Source organism: Saccopteryx leptura, chromosome 6 (genome assembly GCF_036850995.1).
Source record: "Saccopteryx leptura isolate mSacLep1 chromosome 6, mSacLep1_pri_phased_curated, whole genome shotgun sequence".
Classification (NCBI taxonomy): Eukaryota; Metazoa; Chordata; class Mammalia; order Chiroptera; family Emballonuridae; genus Saccopteryx; species Saccopteryx leptura.
Window position 1 is genome coordinate 10,416,639 of NC_089508.1, and position 22,683 is coordinate 10,439,321.

At 52.3% G+C, this 22,683-nt stretch overlaps 1 protein-coding gene across 1 annotated transcript; it reads left to right on the forward strand.

Annotated features, from left to right (window-relative positions):
* Window positions 1-1,726: 1,726 nt before the first annotated feature.
* Window positions 1,727-16,408, forward strand: SERPINA6 (serpin family A member 6). The gene is made up of 5 exons (XM_066343578.1): window positions 1,727-1,876; window positions 5,324-5,952; window positions 6,951-7,221; window positions 14,350-14,497; window positions 15,869-16,408. Exons 2-5 carry the CDS (start codon window positions 5,343-5,345, stop codon window positions 16,052-16,054), a joined length of 1,215 nt encoding a protein of 404 aa, XP_066199675.1. The 5' UTR covers window positions 1,727-1,876; window positions 5,324-5,342; the 3' UTR covers window positions 16,055-16,408.
* The last annotated feature ends 6,275 nt before the right edge of the window (window positions 16,409-22,683 follow it).

A 22,683-nucleotide genomic window follows, 5' to 3' on the forward strand; every position in this document is an offset into this window, starting at 1 on the left:
AAAAACTCCGAGAATTTTAAAGTAAAATAATAAAAGCAGAAATCAATGCAGATTTTTAAAAAACAGTATTAACAAAACTAAAAGCTTCCTTTAAAAAGATTAATTAGCTAGACAAATCTTCTTTAAAAGATTCATCAAGAGAAAAAAAGAAAATACACAAATAAAATATAGAACCAAAAAATTTTTAAATAATTACTGATATGAGATTTTAAAATAGTAAATTCCAGCCCTGGCCGGTTGGCTCAGCGGTAGAGCATCGGCCTGGCGTGCGGGGGACCCGGGTTCGATTCCCAGCCAGGGCACATAGGAGAAGCGCCCATTTGCTTCTCCACTCCCCACCCCCCTCCTTCCTCTCTGTCTCTCTCTTCCCCTCCCGCAGCCAAGGATCCATTGGAGCAAAGATGGCCCGGGCGCTGGGGATGGCTCCTTGGCCTCTGCCCCAGGCGCTAGAGTGGCTCTGGTCGTGGCAGAGTGACGCCCCGGAGGGGCAGAGCATCGCCCCCTGGTGGGCAGAGCATCGCCCCTGGTGGGCGTGCCGGGTGGATCCCGGTCGGGCGCATGCGGGAGTCTGTCTGACTGTCTCTCCCCGTTTCCAGCTTCAGAAAAATACAAAAAAAAAAAAATAGTAAATTCCTAGATATAAATTCCAAAAATGGCTTAAGTAATAAAACATTCAAAAGACCAGCAGTAAGTATGAATAACGCTAAAAGCCCCTCAGAACTCCAACCCCAGCTGGAGGCCGACTTCCTTCCTTCCTCATGGACACAGCGCCTCTTGCTCCTGGGGGGTGACACTGTCTACCTGCCAGCGTGTACTGGACCCTGGCTGGGCATTTCACAGGCCCTATTCTGCACACTGCGATCAGTCTAATGCTGGAAAACCATGCTCACCGTTCTTCTGTGGACCAACATGAATTCTGAGAAAAAGTGAGTTTCTTTCCTTCTGATGTCAAATAACTAACGAGAACTAAATAACCTGGACCTGCGGTGGCCACCTTTGTCCCCACCGTGCAGAGATTAGAGCAGGAGAGCAGAGGAGAGCACAGATGAGAAAGAACTTTTACAAAGAGGGACAGAGAGACCCGATGATCGACTTGGAACCCCTGGAGCCAGCCAGGCCTGAAGCCCTCTCCACCTTTCAGGACTCTCATTCATAAGGCCCAATCGATATTCTTTTTCCGCTTTAAAGCAGTTGGGGTTTGGTCTCTGTCACTACAATCGAAAGAGAACTAATGAATTAAAATGTGGGGATGAGGGAAGGCGCTACATTTGAGAGTTGCACGGTCTCGGATTCGAGTCTCAAGGGCAGCTCACGTAATCTCCCTGGGTCCTCATCTGGAGAAAGGTGGGACTAGCATACACTCCCAGAGTCCCTGTGGACGTGCAGTGAGATGACCTGTGGGAAGCACTGGCTGCTTCTGTTCCGTATTTGCCTCTTTTACCAGACTGAGGGTCCCCTTATGGGCAGGACCATGCTGACTCATCCCCAGCCTGAGCTGAGCACCAGCTTTTTCATAGCTGTTGGTGCCATCATGCGCCTGTGGTTTCTGTGACAGCTGCCACCGGGCAAGCATGAACATTGATGCAATGCCAGCCACATTTTGATATTAAAAATAAAGCTTCAGGTAATTGAACTTAAAAGTTAATCTGGGGCATTGCTGTGTTTACTCAAATTTCCTAGAAAAGCCTCCTATTGGTTAATAGCTAAGGGGAGGGGACCACCAGCAACTAAGGCCACTGTCCCCCTTCTAACCATTAACCAGCCAGGAAGCTGGCAAACAAGATTTAGCAGCAGCTGCCCCACTGGCTTACTGTACACGCGCGAGGACCCGGGACAGCAGGATCCAGCCACAGGTGCAAGCTGAGCTCTGCAGACCGTGAGTATCACCCCATCCTCTGCTCCGGCCGGGCCTCTAGAACACCATGACTGCCACTTGCTCGTTTGATTTTTTTCCATTAGGGCATTGCACAGCCAACAGGCAGAGGAGGCAACGTGGAGAGGGCTCCCCCAAGTCTGTGTGTCCGCCCACAGGAGGTTTGATTGCCCCTGGCCTCCTGCCTTTCAGCGGTTGACACTGAGCCAAGAGCCATTCCCGTCTGTCTCACAACTGATGCTCTTGAGCCAAACAGCGTAACAGGCTCAGAGACAGAATCCGAGAGCTGGCATGGGCAGTGCCCCGTGGGAGCACGCAGGGTCGGGGGGACAGGGTGCCTGGCTGGCATAGTGCAGACTGTGTCCTCTACAGAGTCGCACACACCTCCTGGCTTGGTGACCTGGTGCAGGCACACTGCAGATGAAACAAGACTCTCTGTTTCACAATACACAGAGGAGGTTTGGATACAGAGGCCCAAGACTGTACCCGGCCCCCGGGGCACTTGAGAAAATAAAGAACACAGGAGGTGTTTACTATGTAGGTCACTTCAGAAATAAGGACCAAGAACATACCTAAAATAAAATTCACCAATAATGCTGACACTCTACCTTTCAGAGAGCTGTTTCACTGCCCCTTTCGCTTCCTACAGAAAAAGGCACAAGGGCATGTCACAGGCTGGAAGTCAGGCCACTCGGCTTAGAACTTTAGCTCTGACTCCCTGCCCTCAGTTTCTCATCTGTACAATGGGCCCAGGATGACCCATTAAAGGGAGGTCACATAAGGAAACACTGACAACCGCTGTGACTGATAGTCACAACCATCTTGTAGCATTTTAATCCCCATCCAGGGACAGCAGGAAGGGAAGGGAAGCGAGAAGAACTTGTATTTGGGGCCAGCCCAGCCCACTCCATGCCACGCACTGCATGGGGTCCTTGCTCAGAAGGGGCTCAAAGACAGGTGTGGAGGTGACTGGGGCTAAAGCAAAGATTTCACCATGGTGTGATAGGGGGCAGTGGCAGAGAATCACAGAGGAAGGGCTTCCTGGAGGAGGTGACCTGGGACCTGAGTACCAAAGGGCAGGAGGGAGTGAGCCACACAAGGCAGGGAGAGGACGGACCTACAGAGTGGAGCCACAGGGGGCAAGAACAGGACAGCTCCTGGGCCAGAGCTGGCTCCGCAAACATTGAGGAACTAGAATGATCTGCCCTGCCTTGACCCCAGCGGATGGACGAAAGTCTGGTATGTTCCGGCAGGAGACCCCCGAGACGGCCAGCCGGTGTGCGATGGCTAAGACTCCAAGGGGCCACGATAGAGGCCGGGAGCAGGGCTGTCACCAGGGACGGGCTCATGAGGAACAACACCCCCCGCCCCAGGCCACCTTAGTGAAGATCAGCTCTGCCTGGAAGCCATGGAGCCTTCCAGCAGGAGAAAGCCATTCAGCTTGAATTTTGGAGAACGCCCCTGGCTTCAGGGGGAGAAAGGGTTGGAAGGAGCCGAGCAGGAGGCAAGGAGGCCTCGCAGGGGGCGGCTGCTAATCCCGAGAGAGGACCGCCCGGACTTGGGCTGTGTGCTGAGACTGGGGGAGAGGAGACGAGCCAGAACGCTGGAAGGTCAAAGGGGCAAGGTTGGGGTGGGCATTGTTACCTCGTTTATACTGAGCAGACTGAGGGTTTCAGTAGTCCACCCAGTCCTAGTTCATACATAGTAATGTTGGGATCCTAACCCACCTTGGTCTCCAATGAAACCCAGGAAAATGGCAGAATTGTCTATAAAGCCAGGCAGCTGCCTAGAGGGCCAGGGGTGGGGGGGGGGGGGGCGCAACAGGGTCCTTATCAAAGCAGCGAGCCTGAGAGAGGCTGGAACTCAGCTGGGCATTTTGTCACCAGGCGGAGGAAGCCCCACGGGGAAGGCTGGAAGAGAGCGCAGGGAGGGCAGAGGGGTGCCAGCCTCGGTCTCACGGGAAGGCTCTCGTCCGTCTGTCCGTCTGTCCGTCCATCCGGGAGAAAGCCAGGGAAAGGTGCTTGAGGGTGGTCCGTAGGAGTGGGTCCCACAGTCTAACTGCACCACACTCTCGGGGGCAGGCACAGACTTCACTGGGGTCCGCGGCCTCTCCCAGGGTGGCTGGAGCCCGTGGGCGGGACAGCGCAGGGGAACCTGCTTCTCCGAGAACCCTCCTTTCTCTGTTAGGATGCAGGTGGCCCCACAAAGCCCAGGGCCTGGGAGCTGATTCTGACCTTGGCTCTATTTTGGTTTTTGTTTCCAATGGCTCTTCCCAAACATTTTTTAATGAAATACATTTCATTTTTTCTGAATTTTTATTGTGGTATAATATACAAACAATTTTTCTTTGGGGATTTTTTTTATTTATTGCTTTTTGGAGAGAAAGAGGGAAAGTGAGAAAGAAGGGGGAGAAGCAGGAAGCAGGTACTTGTCGTAGTGGCTTCCTGCATGTGCCTTGACCGGGCAAGCCCAGGGATTCGAACCGGTAACCTCAGCGTGCCAGGTCAGCGCCTGATCCACTGCGCCACCACAGGTCAGGCGACGATTGGTCGTTTAAACTGTTCTTGAGCACAGAGCTCAGTGACATCAAGGACACTCACACTGTTGTGCACCCAACCCCACAACCACCTCCACACTTTTTCATCTTCCCAAACTGCAAGTCTGTCCCCATTGAACAATAACTCCCTCCCAGCCTCTGTTCACCACTGGTCTACTTCCTGTTTCTATGACTCTCACTGCTCTAGGCCCCTCATATAAGGGGAATTATATCACTGTCTTTTTGTGACTGGGTTATTTTACTTAGCATGTCTTCAAGGTTTGTCCATATTATCAAATGTCAAAATGTCCTTCTTTTTCAAGGCTGAATAATATTCCATTGTCTGTATAAAACTATTATTTTCTATTATTATAAATAGATATATTGGTCTCTTCCCCCAGTTCCTGGCACAGAGCTCCTAAAACTCTTGTAGTTTCCTAAGTGATATGAGCACTCAGACCATCTTTTGTGCTAATATCTGTTTGCTCTTTGGCCAGAGCTCCTGAACCCCTCGGGATTTCCTGGGGGGAGAGCAGTGCCTTCTGTTGTAATGAGGGGACTTCTGGTGGGCCCTGGACGGCCTCAGAAGGGGGGACCCCTCCCTCCATCCTCCGAGCTGGAGCCGGGGTCGGTCACCGACCCTGCCTATGTGATGAAGCCTCCGCACAAACCCCTAAGGCACAGGGTTCAGAGAACTTCGGGGTCAGTGAACACGCACACACGCCGCGGGGGTGGTGTACCCCAACTGCACAGGACCAGGAGCTCCTGTGCTCGGGACCCTATGGACCTCACCCTCTTATCACCTCTTCATCTGTCTATTCATCTCCTTTATTATGTCCCTTAGAATAAACTGGCGCACCAGCGCCACGGCCGTGGAGCCCTGCACCCTCTAACGAGCACTTCCCATTTGGCAGGGCCCGGCCATCCTGAGCAATGCTGCTCTTCCTGTCCACCTGTCTCCTCTGGCTGGCCACCAGCGGCCTTGGGAGTGTCCAGGCTCCGGCCCCCGATGCTGACCCGAGCGTGACGAGCCACCACCGAGACCTGGCCCCGAACAACGCTGACTTTGCCTTTGGACTGTATAAGCACCTCGTGGCCTCAGCTCCCGACAAGAACATCTTCATCTCCCCCGTCAGCATCTCCATGGCCTTGGCTCTGCTTTCCCTGGGGGCCCGTGGTGACACAAGGGCCCAGCTTCTCCGGAGCCTGGGCTTCAACCTCACCAAGATGTCCGAGGATGATGTTCATCAGGGATTCTGGCACCTTCATCGCCTCCTCAGAGAGTCAGATACCAGCCTGGAAATGACCATGGGCAATGCCTTGTTCCTCAACCAGAGCCTGCAGCTTCTAGACTCGTTCTCAGCAGACACCAAGCGTTACTATGAGTTGGACACCTTGGCTACAGATTTCCAGGACTGGGCCAGAGCCAGTGAGCACATCAATGAGTACATCAAGAATAAGACACAAGGCAAAATCGTGGACTTGTTCTCAGAGTTGGATAGCTCAGCCATGCTTATCCTGGTCAACTACATCTTCTTCAAAGGTACCCCTATCCATCCCATTCTCATAAGACCCCATCTGCTATTGGCAAGAATAGTGACAGCTATCAAAACCCAGGGTGCACACTGGGGCAAAGCCTTTGCTTTACAAAGCACATGCATGTCTGTGAGTCTCTAACTTTACCATAATCCTATTAAGAAGGTGGAATTATATAATCTTACAAAAGATCCAAATTCAACCAGAAGAGTTGGGTGACTTGCCCAAGCCCTTACAGGTTGCTCCGGGGCCCAAACACGTAACCATGAACAGTGTGGCCGCTTTACAGCCTACAGACGGTGGCTGAGCTCTGGCTGTGAGCCGAGCACTGGGCCAGGGACGGGAAGTACAGCCTAGAGGCAGACAGACCTTGGAACCGTTGGACTGCCCCCACGCTGTCATATACGCCTTTCCCAAGTGCTCACTGCCGGCTCTGACCAGGTGCCACCCATGCCAAACCTCAGTTCCTCCTCACCCATCTGCAGCAGCCTTTCCACATTGCCTGTTCGTAAACATCAGATCCCACACCAGACCAACTAACGCAAAAACTCCATGCAGGGGTCGTCTAACTTTTTATAAAAACCGCCCACTTTTGCAGTGCTGGTCAACCTGGTCCCTACCGTGCAACCAAAGAGCGCCACGATTGGCCCATCATGAAAGCTGGAACGCCCACTAGTGGGCGGTAGGGACCAGGTCTACCAGCACTGCAAAAGTGGGCGGTTTTTATAAAAAGTTTGATGACCCCTGCTAGGGAAGTCCCAGAATTTGTTCTGTTTGTTTTTTAACAAGGCACCTGCAAGGGTGAAGGGGGAACAAGCTTTAAACCTCCAGAGATTTCCCATTTATCAGGAAACACTGGCAGATGGGCAGGAGACCTTCCCGGGCGCGGGAGGCTGCAGTGTCACTTGCTTATGGGGTCCCCCGGCGCTCAGCTGCCTCCCAAGCTCCTGCCCTCACAGGCCTGTGTCCTTCCCTCTCCTCCCCTCCCCTCCTCCCCCTTCCCAGGTACATGGGCACACCCCTTCGACCTGGAAAGCACCAGGGAGGAAAACTTCTATGTGAACGAGACGACCCTGGTGAAGGTGCCCATGATGTTCCAGTCAAGGGAGGTCAAGTACTTTAACGACCCCGTGCTCCCCTGCCAGCTGGTGCAGCTGGACTACATGGGCAACGGCACCGTGTTCTTTGTCCTTCCGGAGAAGGGGAAGATAGATACGGTCATCTCTGCACTCAGCCGGGACACCATTGAGAGGTGGTCCAGCTCCCTGACCAGCAGGTAAGCCCTCTAGCCAGCCGCGTGGGCCTCTGAAGTGGATGTGTTCCCAGAAAGTGGGGCAGGTGGAAAAGGGGTGCATCTGGGTGCCTTTCCTGCCCCAGACTCAGCCTCCAGGGCTCACTGCTTTCCTGTCTGCTGGGTCCCCAAAGGCCGAGAGGTCCTCTGACCTAGAGGTCACACTTACTTATACATCTGTTGATTGACACTGAGATGCTTGGGGGCATTCCACAAAGTAAGGTCCCTGGGAGGTGAACAGCCATCCTCTGTTATCACATTCTGCATAATTTTCTTAAACTGAGCACGCCAATCCCTCAGCCTCCCACATACCCATTTCATTATCTTGTTTACTTGAAACTAAGCCCTGCTAAAAATGCCCAAGAGACTACATTTATTAAAATATATATAATGAAAATAACCACAATACGCACCATGAAAGCAACACAAAACCTGTGAATGATTCTTCAATCATTCAGAGGATCTAACTCTTCCTCATCAATCAGTGAATAAGTGAAAAGATCAGGACATAAAGTAGGTAACGCGTGAATAAGGAGAAGGAGAGTGAGGAGCGGCCACGCTGATGGGTCAGTGGCCAGGAGGAGGAGAGACAATGGATCTCAGGGGCAGGGGGCTCAGAGTGCATATTCAGGGAGGGTTGGCTGAGCGTGTGAACAAGCAAAGAATAAATGGATGAATGAACAAACGAATGAATGAACTCATTTTCCCCCCAGGGCACTTCCGAGCTAGAGGACAACAAAAATTATGGCCAGGCTTGTGCCCTGCCCCCAGTCCTCACGCTGGAGGAGGAGCAGAGGTTTTTGAACATGATCCTTACTCCTGGGGCATGTGAGTTCTGTCTGTACATGAGCAGTCAGAATGACACCAGCCAACACGAGACCTGGCAGTGGGTGTAGGGGTGCAGACTCAGAGGGAGACCTGGCAGTGGCAGTGGGGGTGCAGACTCAGAGGGAGACCTGGCAGTGGCAGTGGGGGTGCAGACTCAGAGGGAGACCTGGCAGTGGGTGTGGGGGTGCAGACTCAGAGGGAGACCTGGCAGTGGGTGTGGGGTGCAGACTCAGAGGGAGACCTGGCAGTGGGTGTGGGGGTGCAGACTCAGAGGGAGACCTGGCAGTGGGTGTGGGGGTGCAGACTCAGAGGGAGACCTGGAAGTGGGTGTGGGGGTGCAGACTCAGAGGGAGACCTGGCAGTGGGTGTGGGGGTGCAGACTCAGAGGGAGACCTGGCAGTGGGTGTGGGGGTGCAGACTCAGAGGGAGACCTGGCAGTGGGTGTGGGGGTGCAGACTCAGAGGGAGACCTGGCAGTGGGTGTGGGGGTGCAGACTCAGAGGGAGACCTGGCAGTGGGTGTGGGGGTGCAGACTCAGAGGGAGACCTGGCAGTGGGTGTGGGGGTGCAGACTCAGAGGGAGACCTGGCAGTGGGTGTGGGGGTGCAGACTCAGAGGGAGACCTGGCAGTGGGTGTGGGGGTGCAGACTCAGAGGGAGACCTGGCAGTGGGTGTGGGGGTGCAGACTCAGAGGGAGACCTGGCAGTGGGTGTGGGGGTGCAGACTCAGAGGGAGACCTGGCAGTGGGTGTGGGGGTGCAGACTCAGAGGGAGACCTGGCAGTGGGTGTGGGGGTGCAGACTCAGAGGGAGACCTGGCAGTGGGCACAGGGGTGCAGACTCAGAGGGAGACCTGGCAGTGGGTGTGGGGGTGCAGACTCAGAGGGAGACCTGGCAGTGGGTGTGGGGGTGCAGACTCAGAGGGAGACCTGGCAGTGGGCACAGGGGTGCAGACTCAGAGGGAGACCTGGCAGTGGGCGCAGGGGTGCAGACTCAGAGGGAGACCTGGCAGTGGGTGTGGGGGTGCAGACTCAGAGGGAGACCTGGCAGTGGGCGTAGGGGTGCAGACTCAGAGGGAGACCTGGCAGTGGGTGTGGGGGTGCAGACTCAGAGGGAGACCTGGCAGTGGGTGTGGGGGTGCAGACTCAGAGGGAGACCTGGCAGTGGGTGTGGGGGTGCAGACTCAGAGGGAGACCTGGCAGTGGGTGTAGGGGTGCAGACTCAGAGGGAGACCTGGCAGTGGGTGTGGGGGTGCAGACTCAGAGGGAGACCTGGCAGTGGGGGTGCAGACTCAGAGGGAGACCTGGCAGTGGGTGTGGGGGTGCAGACTCAGAGGGAGACCTGGCAGTGGATGTGGGGGTGCAGACTCAGAGGGAGACCTGGCAGTGGGTGTAGGGGTGCAGACTCAGAGGGAGACCTGGCAGTGGGCGTGGGGGTGCAGACTCAGAGGGAGACCTGGCAGTGGGCGCAGGGGTGCAGACTCAGAGGGAGACCTGGCAGTGGGTGTGGGGGTGCAGACTCAGAGGGAGACCTGGCAGTGGGGGTGCAGACTCAGAGGGAGACCTGGCAGTGGGTGTGGGGGTGCAGACTCAGAGGGAGACCTGGCAGTGGATGTGGGGGTGCAGACTCAGAGGGAGACCTGGCAGTGGGTGTAGGGGTGCAGACTCAGAGGGAGACCTGGCAGTGGGCGTGGGGGTGCAGACTCAGAGGGAGACCTGGCAGTGGGCGCGGGGGTGCAGACTCAGAGGGAGACCTGGCAGTGGGTGTGGGGGTGCAGACTCAGAGGGAGACCTGGCAGTGGGTGTAGGGGTGCAGACTCAGAGGGAGACCTGGCAGTGGGTGTGGGGGTGCAGACTCAGAGGGAGACCTGGCAGTGGGGGTGCAGACTCAGAGGGAGACCTGGCAGTGGGGGTGCAGACTCAGAGGGAGACCTGGCAGTGGGTGTGGGGGTGCAGACTCAGAGGGAGACCTGGCAGTGGGGGATAGGGGTGCAGACTCAGAGGGAGACCTGGCAGTGGGTGTGGGGGTGCAGACTCAGAGGGAGACCTGGCAGTGGGTGCAGGGGTGCAGACTCAGAGGGAGACCTGGCAGTGGGTGCAGGGGTGCAGACTCAGAGGGCAGAGGAGAGGCAGGGGAGGCAGTGGGCACTTGGATCTAGAGTAGCCCAGGAAGGCTCATGGAGCAGGTGTCATCTTTGTCATTCCCTCATTCGCTCATTGACTTCTTGACGTAATATACATGAACGGAGGCGCCTGCTGCACACCACACACTAGGCTACGTAGAAGGGATAGAACGGGGGAGCAAGACAAAGCGTAGACCTCAAAGCCATGCACTCCAGACCAGACGACAGAGTCTGGTGGAATTCACAGTGGTGCAACAGCATTGGCTCTGCCAGAGGGGGAGACAGAGAGACAGAGGGAGGCTGCCCAACTCTGCCCGGGGACCTGGGGGAGGGGATGCAGAACAGGTTACTTTGGCTTTGAACTGTGTGTGAAGCCTCAGCAGAAGTTCAGGCCGCAGGAAGTGGCCCCTGGAGCATGAGTGGAAGAGGGAATGGCACCAACCAAGGCAGGGAGGCTGTGCCCAGGGCACCAGCAGAGCTGGGCAGCAGCAGCAGCAAAGAATGAGACAAATTCCACTCAGATGAATTTAGCCTTCCAAGTATTTGCAGGTACAAAATCTAGCAAGAAGCTCTACTTTATCACATATGTAGGTTTTGAACTTTATGCTCTCGAATTTGCCGGGGTCCAGCCCGACAAATTTCCTGTGGGGATCCAGGGGTCCCACAGGAAGAGACGGCGTCAGCACGAATCGAGTGAGAGAGCCGAATTCTTTTCTTTCTCTTTATTCTCTAGTTAGCATTTACTGCCAGGCATCTCTCTCAATTGCTGGTCTAGCTTTCCTTTTATGCACACACACTAAGTTACAATCACATGGTATTCAGAATACATTGATTAGTCATTGTTTTTGTTTCACTATGGTTACATTTTCTAGGTAACAGTTAATTCATTTCTATAAACTATAAATCAGGTGGTAAGTCATTCAAAGTACAATTATACAATAACTTGAACAGCAATAACAATATTGATACAAACTTCCAAAAGGTCAGTACTGATTAATAACTCTACCTTGTCTAGGATACTATTGTCTAGTCAAATTTTATTTATTTACTATATTCATACACTAATTAAGTTCTAACTTTACTTTTCTCAGAGTGTTCCACCACCTGCAGGTCAGGTATGCAAGAAGAATGGAAAGTTTCTTTACCACATGAAAAAGCTAGGGAGGTAAAGTGATGAATTAAGTGAAGGCTGAAAGGTGCTCTGTGTATAGTTACTGTTTCCTACCTATTCACAAGTCACAATCTATTCTTTCTAACATGATTAATAAGAAGAAATTCTCCTACAAACTTAACCCTTTACGAGGGATATCATAGCCAGCCTCTTATGTCTATGAGCCCAGTTCAAGGGGCTTACAGGCTTTTCTGTGGAACTCACACCCTCTGTCTCATTTCCAAAGAAATTACTATGAATCTACAGGGAAAGCACGGTACTATTATCCCTGTGCCATAAATAATAGCACACACCCAGAAAAGGGGGGAATATAAGGCCAGATTAATTCAAAAAGGTCAAAAGGGGGAAGTATCGTTGTGCCTTTCCTTTGCGGTGACTTTGTCAACCCGCAGCCATTGGCAGCCATTGGTCTTCAGTGCGGTGACTTTGTCAACCAGCAGCCGTTGGTCTTCTCTGCTGTGACTTTGTCAATCAGCAGTTTTTGATCTTCTTCTGCTGTGACCTTGTCAGTCAGCAGTTGTGGGTCTTCTTCTGCTGTGACCTTGTCAGCCAGCAGTTGTAGATCGGCTCCCGACACGAATTATTTTTACTTTGAATCATACCGCCTCTGTTCGCTGCTGGTGTGCCTGGAGAGGTTGATCCAGCTCTGTAAATGGACGTGGAGGTGCCTGGGAGTGTGATGTCACTCCTGCAGGGACGTGGGGTCAACAGGCTCTGTGATTTAGAAATCCCCTATGGCTTCATGAGGGACAGAGAATGTGTTCTTACTTAGAGTCCTGGAACCCAACATACCTGTCTTGAGTATGTGAAGTGCGAGTGTGTGTGCAAGTGTGTGTGTGTGTGTGTGTGTGTGTGTGTGTGTGTGTGTGTGTGTATGCAGGCTGGTGTCGGGGTAATGATAGGTAAGGATCCATTTGCCAGCTCTTCACCATTTCAACTGCCCCATTCCCCCCTCCAACACAAACACTCCCCACCCCCCAGAAAGGGGACCTGTAATTCAGGTACAGTGCCACCAGGTGCCAGTAATGCACCGTGATTCTAACACATTCTGGACCTTAATATGTTGCAAATGGGGTGGATAATCTTTCTCTTTATACCAAAAATAATCTCTTCACTAAACTACTTTAATTTACCATTAAGCAGTAACATATGCTATTTCCTTTTAAATACTTTAAACTGGTTGGCTCAGCAGTAGAGCGTTGGCCCAGCATGTGGAAGTCCCAGGTACGATTCCTGGTCAGGGCACACAGGAGAAGCAACCATCTGCTTCTCCACCCCTCCCCCTCTTCTTTCTCTCTGTGTCTCTCTCTTCTCCTCCAGCAGCCATGGCTCCATTGGAGCAAGTTGGCCCTGGGCACTGAGGATGGCTCCATGGCCTCCACCTCAGGCACTAAAATAACTTGGTTGCCAGGCAATGAGCAAAGGCCCCAGATGGGCAGAGCATCGCCCCCTAGTGGGCTTGCTGGGTGGATCCCAGTTTGGGTGCATGCGGGAGTCTGTCTCTGCGTCCCCGCTTCTCATTTAAGAAAAAAATTTTAAATTAAATTAAACAAACAAACATCCAAGGTAAAATTTTGCACCTCTAGCCCTCATATGTGACTGGGTATGAAAAATTCTCTACTCCAACTGAATCGGGCCTGCCCAGCCCCGGAAGACAACCCCTCCGGTTCCTCACCTCTTTACCCCCATGCTGTGTGACCCCTTCCCCACCTACCCCTCCCAGCGTCACCCCACCATGGTCCCCAACGCACTGAGCAGGCACCCTTCAGGCCCCCTTGCACCACTTCCCACGGGAAGCTTCTGCGTCCCACTCACAGTTCACCCACTCTCTCCTTCCTCTCTGGCCGCTTGTCCCACTGCCACTCAGCCACCTGCTGCGCTGGCTGTGCGTGGGGGCAGCTCTCCAGGGGTGAAGAGACGGGGCTTCGGGGAAACCGGTCCTGGTTCCTTCACAATCCCGCTGCTTCCCAGTGCTGTGACTTTGGGGGGACTCCTCGGCCTCTCTCAGTTTCAGTCGCCCAGCCTGCACATTGAGGGCGGTGACCCCGATGCGGAGGACTGTGTGGGCGAGGGCGGACTAGATGACGCGCAGCCGGCAAAAAGCGGCCGCCAGGTGCGCGCTGGCGGTCCGCCTGCCTTACTCTGGGTTGCTATATCCCGTCCGCTCACCTGCAATTCCCCGTCCATCCTCCTTGAGAGACGCCTTCAGGTACCTGCCGGCTGCGCAGCCTCAGGCCTCCAGGGCCACCTTAGCTTGAAGTGAGGCCGCCTGCCCCCCACCCCAACCCTCTGTCCCCCGCCTGCTGTGCAGCCCCTGCCATTTCGCTGACGCCCCTCGGACTCAGGCTTCCAGGCATCTTCTCTCCCTCTGGAGAGCAGGACAAGGAAGAAGTACTTAAATAAAGTGAATGTCTTGATAGGCAAAAACGTTTGGCGTCCCATTCCCAGCACGGCTCCACTTTCTTTTCTAGAAACTGCACTGGCTTTATCCGATGAGAACCGCAGGCAGAATCAGGGAGTTCTTACAGAATCAATCTCAGGGCTTCAGCACGGAAGGGCCAGGGCAGAAGCCCCAGCTGCCGGGCGCTGCCGTGCTGTGTGAATGAGGACAAGCACAGAGAGGGGCAGGCCTTGGCTATGCCACACAGCATTAGAGGCACAGCTGGGCCAGGAGCCCTGCTCCCAGTGGGATGCCCCCCCCTCCACTTCTGGCAAGGGAACCACAAGGACTTCGCTAGGGACCCCTTATTTTCAACTGTACCCCGGGCGGAATCAGCTCAGTGACAGAGCTGAGAAAGACAGACTTCGCCGTTCAGAGGCCCAGAGAGGAAGCTATGAAGTGGAAGGAGAGGCATGTCCGGCCCTGTCCTTGTCCCTGCTCCTGTCCCCAGAGAACGTGTCTAACTGGGAGGAAGGGTCTGCAGGCATCACAGGAAGTCTGGCTGGCCAGGCCCAGCCCTGGGAAAGTCTAACCCCGCCCGCTTACCCCGGAGCAGCCTGGTGGACCTGTACATCCCGAAAGTCTCCATCTCCGGAACCTATGACCTCGGGGGCCTGCTGGCGGACATGGGCATTGCAGACCTGCTCAACAGCCGGGCAGATTTCTCAGGCATCACCCAAGAAGCCAAGCTGAAGGTGTCAAAGGTAAATGTCTTTAGAGCCTATCTTTTTTTCCCCCAGAAAACGTACAAATAAATAATAGCAAGCAACATGCTGTTTACTCATAAACAGGCCCCAAGGCCCCAGGCTGAGAGCCCCAGGTCTTGTCCAAGCCCCTAGTTGACAACAGGCTACGTAGAGGCTCAGCAAGAAAATGTGCTGTCCCCCAAGGTCACACAGGAAGCTAGTGACAAGGCAGAGCCCTAGGCTGGGCATTTACCTATTCCACCAGGCCACACAGAGGGGGCGCTATGCAAAATGAAGTCATCGTGGCGGGCCTGTGAGACACCCTGCAAAAAGATACTGCGGAAGGGGAAACGGTCTGAATGAGATCACACCGAACCCTCTGCCCAATCACATTCATACCTTCAGCAGCTTTTTGCTCTGTTATTCATTCATTCATCCCTTCATTCGGGAAACACATCTACTGAACATCTACAATGTGCCTCAAACTATGCTAGGCGCTGGGTATGTCTCCCTTACTCAGACATGGCCCTGCCCCCACGGGACCTTACAGTCTAATGGGTGACACAACAAGATGGGGAACAGGACAAAGCGGTAGTGGCAGCAGCCCCCTCACTCAAGCATGTGGGTTTTGACCACTGGGTATCATCCCGATTTCTCAGAGGAGGAATTTCTGGCTCAGAGAAGGTAAGTAACTGACCGAGGCCACAGAGCCAATCAACAGCATCTGACATTTGACCCAGGGGCCCTATTCCTCTCAATACTTCAAATCCCAAGACAACCACCGGGGTTCCTAGCCCAGTTCAGAGGGCCACATGTGCCTTGGTACAGAGCCACTCGGGCCCTCCAGGCCCCTGCTGCGCAGTCCGTGAGAGTCCCTGCTCCACAGGGTACAGTTGTTTAATCAGCCAGTTCGTACCCATCGGAGGCTTTTATATAAGCTACTAAAGCATTCTACCAATTTCAGAATTCCTTCTAATTTTGTTCCAACAAAACAGAGATTACCCTATTTCTATACAGAGTAAGCACAAGCAGTTGGCTTAAGTTGAACCCTAGTATCGACCTAGCGGGGAAGAAAGGGAGCCATGGCTCCATCTACCAATGGAGGACCCAGTGAGGTCCCATTAGTGCCACAAGAGCCTTAACTTCCACACGGTGGGTTCCACCTGCCCGCTTCCTAAGGAGGAAGTCTAGGTGCAGCCCGAGTCCTGGCGGCAGACAGACCTCAGCTCCAGTCCCGCGGCTGCCACTTAGATGAGAAGCCGGCAGGTACCTCCGAGCATCAGCTCCGCTGTCCGTAAAGCCGAGGTGGGAGGAGCCCAAGCAACCAGGTGGGACGAGCTCCCCACACACAGCAGGTGCTGAGCCACCACCTTCGGCCCATCCCAACAGGTGGTCCACAAGGCCATGCTGCAACTCGACGAGAAGGGTGTGGAGGCAGCTGCCCCGACTGGAGTCACCCAGAACGCGGCGTCTGGGCCTCTGGCCATTCACTTCAACCAGCCCTTCATCATCATGATCTTCGACAACTTCACGTGGAGCAGCCTCTTCCTGGTCAAGGTTGTGAAACCGACCTAAGGGTCTACCCTCCCAAGAGCCACAGCGCAGTCTGACTCCGGGCACCTGGGACCCCACAGGAATGATCTGTGGGATGGGAGGGTCCCCCCAGTCTTCCCCAGGTTCTCCTCGGTAATAACTGGCATTGCGACTGATGACAGTGTGTCGAAGGAGAAGCGTGAGACAGCTGATAAAATCTGAATAATATTCATAGAATAGAGCACCACTGTGATTTTTCTGTTTTTGACCATTGTACTGTGGTTACGTAATAATATGTGGAAGCCGGGTAAAGGGGATTTGGAAACACTATTAGTTTTGGAAATGTCTGTGTGTTTGAAATTATTTCTAAATAAAAACTTTAAAAAGAAGAAATCATGTAAGCCGAAATACAACAGGGAGACATTTTTAAAGTGCTTGGGGGAAAATGTCATATTTTTCAAAAAAAAGCATAAACAAGCCTTCAAAAATGCAGGCAAAAATAAAGATTTTTTTCAGACCAACAAAAGCTGAGAAAGTTTATCACCTTCACTAAAGAAACTTTGAAAGTATTCTTTAGGCAGAAAAAAAAAAGATGATTATAGATGGAAACTTGGACCTACACAAGGAGCCCTGGAAAGGGTAAATACATATGAGGGTAAATATAAAATACTTTTAAATATAATTCCTGCTTAAAGTAGAAAAAGTTATCAATTTATTGTTTCTCAACTCCAAATCCTCCCTTCACTGCAACTCTGCAAAAATGAATCTGGACCTTTTAAATATTTCTGTTGCCTGTCGGGCATGATGCTAAACTTTGCCAGTAGAGGACGCTAGAGCAACACTGCAGGAGGAAGAAGCCTTGCCCTCTGGGTTAAGGGCAAAAAGTATTACATGAGAAAAAGAATCAAACTAACTGACTGACAAACAGGAACGTAAACAGATATGAACTAATAGATATGATAGATGATAGATAAATAGATGGATGCATAGGGCATATATCTTGAAAAATAAGAATTGAAGGATACTCTCTTAAATATACAATTTATACCATATATACACATGTGTGTGTGTGCATGTGTGCATGTGTATATGCCTGAATCCTAAAGCCATGACCTTAGTAAGAAAACACAAAATGTATTCCCACTACAGTCAAGAGTAAGACAAGGCTGCTCATTATATCTAGTATCATTTTACATTGTCCTGGAGGTATCAGACAACGCAATTAGGAAAAGAAAGCAGGCCCTGGCCAGTTGGCTCAGCAGTAGTGCGTGGGTCCAGAGTGTGGAGGTCCCGGGTTCGACTCCCAGTCAGGGCACACAGGAGAAGCGACCATCTGCTTCTCCACCCTCCCCTTTCCCCTTCTCTTTCTCTCTCTCTCTCCTCCCCTCCCACAGCTATGACTCAAATGGTTCAAGCAAGTTGGCCCTGGGTGCTGAGGATGGCTCCATGGCCTCGCCTTAGACACGGACAGAGCCAAGGTTGCCGAGCAATGGAGCAGTGGCCCTAGATGGGCAGAGCATCACCCTGCAGGGGACTTGCTGGGTGGATCCGGTCGGGGTGCATGTGGGAGTCTATCGCTCTACCTCCCCCCCCCCCAATTAATAAAAAAGAAAGAGAAAGCAAAGCCCCAAATGGGAAAAACTGAAGTAAAACTCTATTTTCAGATGACATGCAATATACCTGCTTAACCTTAGCAAATCAATGATAAAACAAACTCAGACAATAAAAGAATTCAGCCTGATATCAGGAAAATAAATTCACATGCAAGAACAGAAGCCTTCATATGCCTAAATAACATATAATGAAAGACATATAATGGAAGAGGAAACCCACGAGCAACCAGAAAGATATAACACTTAGGAATAAACAAGAAATGTGCATAATCTGTGTTTAGAAAATTATAAAATACTTTTTAAAGATGCAAAATTAAATTTGAACAAATAGGATATTTCTTCTTGAATAAGATGCTTCAACATCATTCAGATATGTTTCCCCTTAATCAATTTGGCCATTAAATGGTATTCCAATAAAAATATCAACAAAGACCCTGGCTGGTGGCTCAGTGGACAGAGTATCAGCCCAGCATATGGACATCCCAGGTTTGATTCCTGGTCAAGGCATACAGGAGAAGTGACCATCTACTTCTCCCCCCTCCCCCTCTCTTGCAGCCAGTGGCTCAGTTGGTTCAAGCGTGGTCCCAGGGCACTGAGGTACATTACCCTCAGGCACTAAAAACAGCTCAGTACTGGAGCATCAGCCCTAGAAAGGAGTTGCTGGGTGGGTCCTGGTCAAGGCGCATGTGGGAGTCTCTCTCAGTATTGCCACTCCTCTCACTTAAAAAAAAATTATTTTTTTCTTTTTCTGGAGATAGACAAGATGATACCAAAGTCCATAGAGAAAAACAAACATGCAAGAATAGCCAGGAAAACACTGAAAAGGAAAAGATATGAAGGGTGAGGGGAAGGGAAAGCCTAGGGGACTAGCCTGACCAGAGAGATATTAAAACATATAACACAGATTCTTTAATTAAATCTGTGAAACTGGTACATGAATAGGCAGACCAGTGAAATAGGTTAGGTTAGGAGGTCTGGAAATAGACTAAAGTACAAATGGAAATATAATATTTGGTCAAGAATGACTTTTATGTAAATGATATTGGGACAACTGAATAGCCGTTTGGGAGTGGGGAGGGTAAAATCAGACCCATTCCTCACACCATAAACAAGAATAAAGTAAGAATCAGAGATCTGAATATGGAAAAAAATACGTACAAGTACTAGAAGAAAACACCGGTAAATTCTTCTATAATTTATGTGTAAGAAAATGTTTTCTAACCATGACTCAAAGTCCAGATGAAATTAAAGAAAGAATTAATACTTGACTACATGAAAAACATGGATTTTTAGTTACAAAATTTATAAGCAAAGTCAACAGAAATGAATGAACATTTGAAAGAAATATTTGCAGTATGTGTCACTGATAGAGCAAATATCCCTAATATATATATGGTGGTCACCCATATGAAAATATGTTCAAATTCACTTATAATAAAAATGCAAATTAAAACTACTGAGATACCACTTCCTATCTAACAGAAGGACAAAAAATTGAAAGCTTCAACAATATACTCTATTGATTGTGTGGGCCATACATTGCTAGTGGAAAATGCAAAAATTCCTCTAAGGAAGGGAATTGGGCAATATATCATATAAGATATTAGTTCCCCGAGAATGATGTAACAAATTACCACAAACTAGGTGGTTTTGAACGCAGAAATAAATTCTTTCCCAGTTTTGGAGGGCAAAAGTCAGAGATCAAAATGTTTACAAGGTCGGTTCCTCCTGGAGGGCCTGAGAGTCCGTCTGTGACTCTGTCCTGGCCTCAGTGGACACCAGGCCTTGGTGATCCGTAGCCTGTAAACACAGGCTCCAATCTCTGCTCCCGTCTTCGGGTGGCCTGGTCTTCTGTCTGCGTCTCAGATCCGCCTCCGCCTTTCTTCCATAAGGATACCTGTCATCGGGAGTTAGGGCCCACCCTAAATCCAGAATGCTTTTATCTTCAGACCCCTACCTTAATTACATGTGAAAAGACCATTTTTTTAAAAAAAAATATGGTCACATTCACAAGTACCAGGAGTTAAGACTTGGACATACCTTTTGGGGGACCACTCTTCAACCAAATACATAACAAAATTGCAGTTATATTATTTTTGATCCATAAATCTCACTTTTAGGAATTTAACCCAAGGAGACACCTCCAACATTTAAAAAATAATAATCTGCTCTGAGTCCTTGAATGAGATAACTGGCCTCACTGAGCACCCTCCAATGAAAATTTCTCATTTATCTCCTATTCAAATGTTCTTTTGATTCCATCAAATCAAAAGCCCATCTCAAGGAAGGTTTTGTTATTGAGCCTACTGGGCTAGGTGGAGTGCAGGTGCTAACTCAAAAGTTACCCTGAAGTTACCCCCACCTCGCTGGCCACTGTCCTGAGTACGTCTTCTCAGGGCAACACGGAAAGTAATGGACTTGCCTGGGCCGTCCGTTTTGCAGTGCTGGGGACAGAACGGATCTGTCCACAATCTCGGCAGATATCAATGGAGCCAGGTGAAGCCAACAGAGGGTCACTTGACCCCAGGCATGTGTGTGTGCACGCGTGCATCTGTGCGTATGTGAGTGCACGTGTATGCGCATGCGTGTGTGTGTGCAGGCCTGTGTACATACATACGTGCGTGCATGCGTGTGTGTTGCAAGGACTCTAGAACCCTACCTGCCCCAGCGTCCCTCGATCTGCACCATCCAGAGTTAACTAACTGCAGTCCTCTCACTTTCTCCTGAAGCTAATTATGCCTTAGTTGTTTCTCGGACACTTAGCCCGGTGGGTTCCAGGGTGAATTTGTTGGAGAAGCCCCTCGACCTCGCCTTGTCGGTGGCTTCCGCCTGCCTGCGAGGAGCTCCAGGAAGGATGGCTGAGTTGACTCTGGTCAACAGAGGCCTCCCTGTCTGGTCTTTCCCAACCTTTCTCTACAGATGCGTGTGACAAGCCGAACTCGGAGCAGACTGGTTCTGTTCCAGCTCCAACCCCGGCAGGGAAGGCTTAGAGGGCGTGGCCTGCATGTCCTCCTCTGAAACGTCCAATCGGGCTTGCCCCTGAAGTTCATTCTGGCTCTCAAATTGTGCACAAATACCGCTCATTAGCACTTCTGACCAGGTGCCAAGCTCCACAGGCACGACGCATTAACTAACCCCGACCCCCCGCCGCAGTCTGACAGCTCAGCCTTGGAGGCCCCTCCGTACAGACCCGGAAACGGAGGCAGAGGGGGTGAAGGAGCTTGTTCAGGGTCAAGTGGTAGTGGTAGGGGCTGATCGGACCCGCTGGGGGCAATGCAGGATCCCTGTCCTCCCTGTGGTGGGGCTGATCGGACCCGCTGGGGGCAATGCAGGATCCCTGTCCTCCCTGTGGTGGGGGCTGATCGGACCCGCTGGGGGCAATGCAGGATCCCTGTCCTCCCTGTGGTGGGGGCTGATCGGACCCGCTGGGGGCAATGCAGGATCCCTGTCCTCCCTGTGACAGGGCTGATCGGACCCGCTGGGGGCAATGCAGGATCCCTGTCCTCCCTGTGACAGGGCTGATCGGACCCGCTGGGGGCAATGCAGGATCCCTGTCCTCCCTGTGACAGGGCTGATCGGACCCGCTGGGGGCAATGCAGGATCCCTGTCCTCCCTGTGGTGGGGCTGATCGGACCCGCTGGGGGCAATGCAGGATCCCTGTCCTCCCTGTGGCAGGGGCTGATCGGACCCGCTGGGGGCAATGCAGGATCCCTGTCCTCCCTGTGGCAGGGGCTGATCGGACCCGCTGGGGGCAATGCAGGATCCCTGTCCTCCCTGTGACAGGGGCTGATCGGACCCGCTGGGGGCAATGCAGGATCCCTGTCCTCCCTGTGACAGGGCTGATCGGACCCGCTGGGGGCAATGCAGGATCCCTGTCCTCCCTGTGACAGGGCTGATCGGACCCGCTGGGGGCAATGCAGGATCCCTGTCCTCCCTGTGACAGGGCTGATCGGACCCGCTGGGGGCAATGCAGGATCCCTGTCCTCCCTGTGACAGGGCTGATCGGACCCGCTGGGGGCAATGCAGGATCCCTGTCCTCCCTGTCCTCCCTGTGGTAGGGGCTGATCGGACCTGCTGGGGGCAACGCAGGGTCCCTGTCCTCCCTGTGACAGGGGCTGATCGGACCTGCTGGGAGCAATGCAGGATCCCTGTCCTCCCTGAGAGCTGGGAGCCTCTGAGCCACACTTCGGGGGCCAGGGCCCACGCTTTAGAAACAGTGTTGCCCATCTCCATCCTGCTTCCTGCGCGCTGCAGAGATTTCCGTGGCCCAGAAGCTGTTCCCGCCATTTTACAGAGGGGACTGCGGGCTCAGACAGGTTGGGTTCCGTGCCCCAGGTGTGGCAGCTAGGAATGACATGCCCCGGGGTTCGAGGCCAGGGCTGTCTGACGGAAACCCTCGTGCTCTGTCCTGTACAACTTGCTGGCTTCCTTCTAAAGAACGATTTCTGAGCGGCAGCAGTTTTAAGAGCTGTCCAGATGGTGAAATGCACTGCGATGACTTTGATGTCATCTCTGAAGCCCCAGTGACTGCCGCCGTGCCTCACAGCGTCCACACTCCTGCTTCCTCTCAAACATTTGGTAACGGTCACATGTCCCCAGCCTGCAGGAAGAAGCCCTGCCTCACCTGGCTCTGGTGCTGCCCCTCAGCTGCAGGGGGCAGGTCGGCCACGGCTGGTCCCTGCGCTGTCTGAACAGAGAACCCGGGGCCCAGCCTCACCGTCTGCACTGGGACCCCGTAAGATAGGGCCTCCAGCTGCCCCAGAGGCACACTCGGGAAACTTGTTGGGCACTTCTGATTTTCACAGGCTTTTGGGGAGTGGAACTAGCATTTAAAGAATGAGGGCCGGAGATGGCCAGATACACTGGGACACTCAGGACCTCCACCGGAATGAAGTGACATGGATCAGAAATCAGATGTCTCACATCAAGCCCGTATGGGCAAAAAATCCATTCATAAGTTCTCTGAGCCTAGACCCTCCCAGTCCCACAGTTGTTTTATTTCATAGAAAAACACCATTTCTCCCCAAGGTTTTAATTCCCACGGAGTTTTCCATGAAG

Excerpts from the sequence above, each read along its gene's own strand:
- SERPINA6 (XM_066343578.1), top strand. The coding sequence starts at position 5,343 with ATGCTGCTCTTCCTGTCCACCTGTCTCCTCTGGCTGGCCACCAGCGGC. Across the intron at positions 5,953-6,950 it reads CAACTACATCTTCTTCAAAG|GTACATGGGCACACCCCTTC; the intron begins GTACCCCTATCC and ends CCCCCTTCCCAG. Across the intron at positions 14,498-15,868 it reads CCAAGCTGAAGGTGTCAAAG|GTGGTCCACAAGGCCATGCT; the intron begins GTAAATGTCTTT and ends CCATCCCAACAG.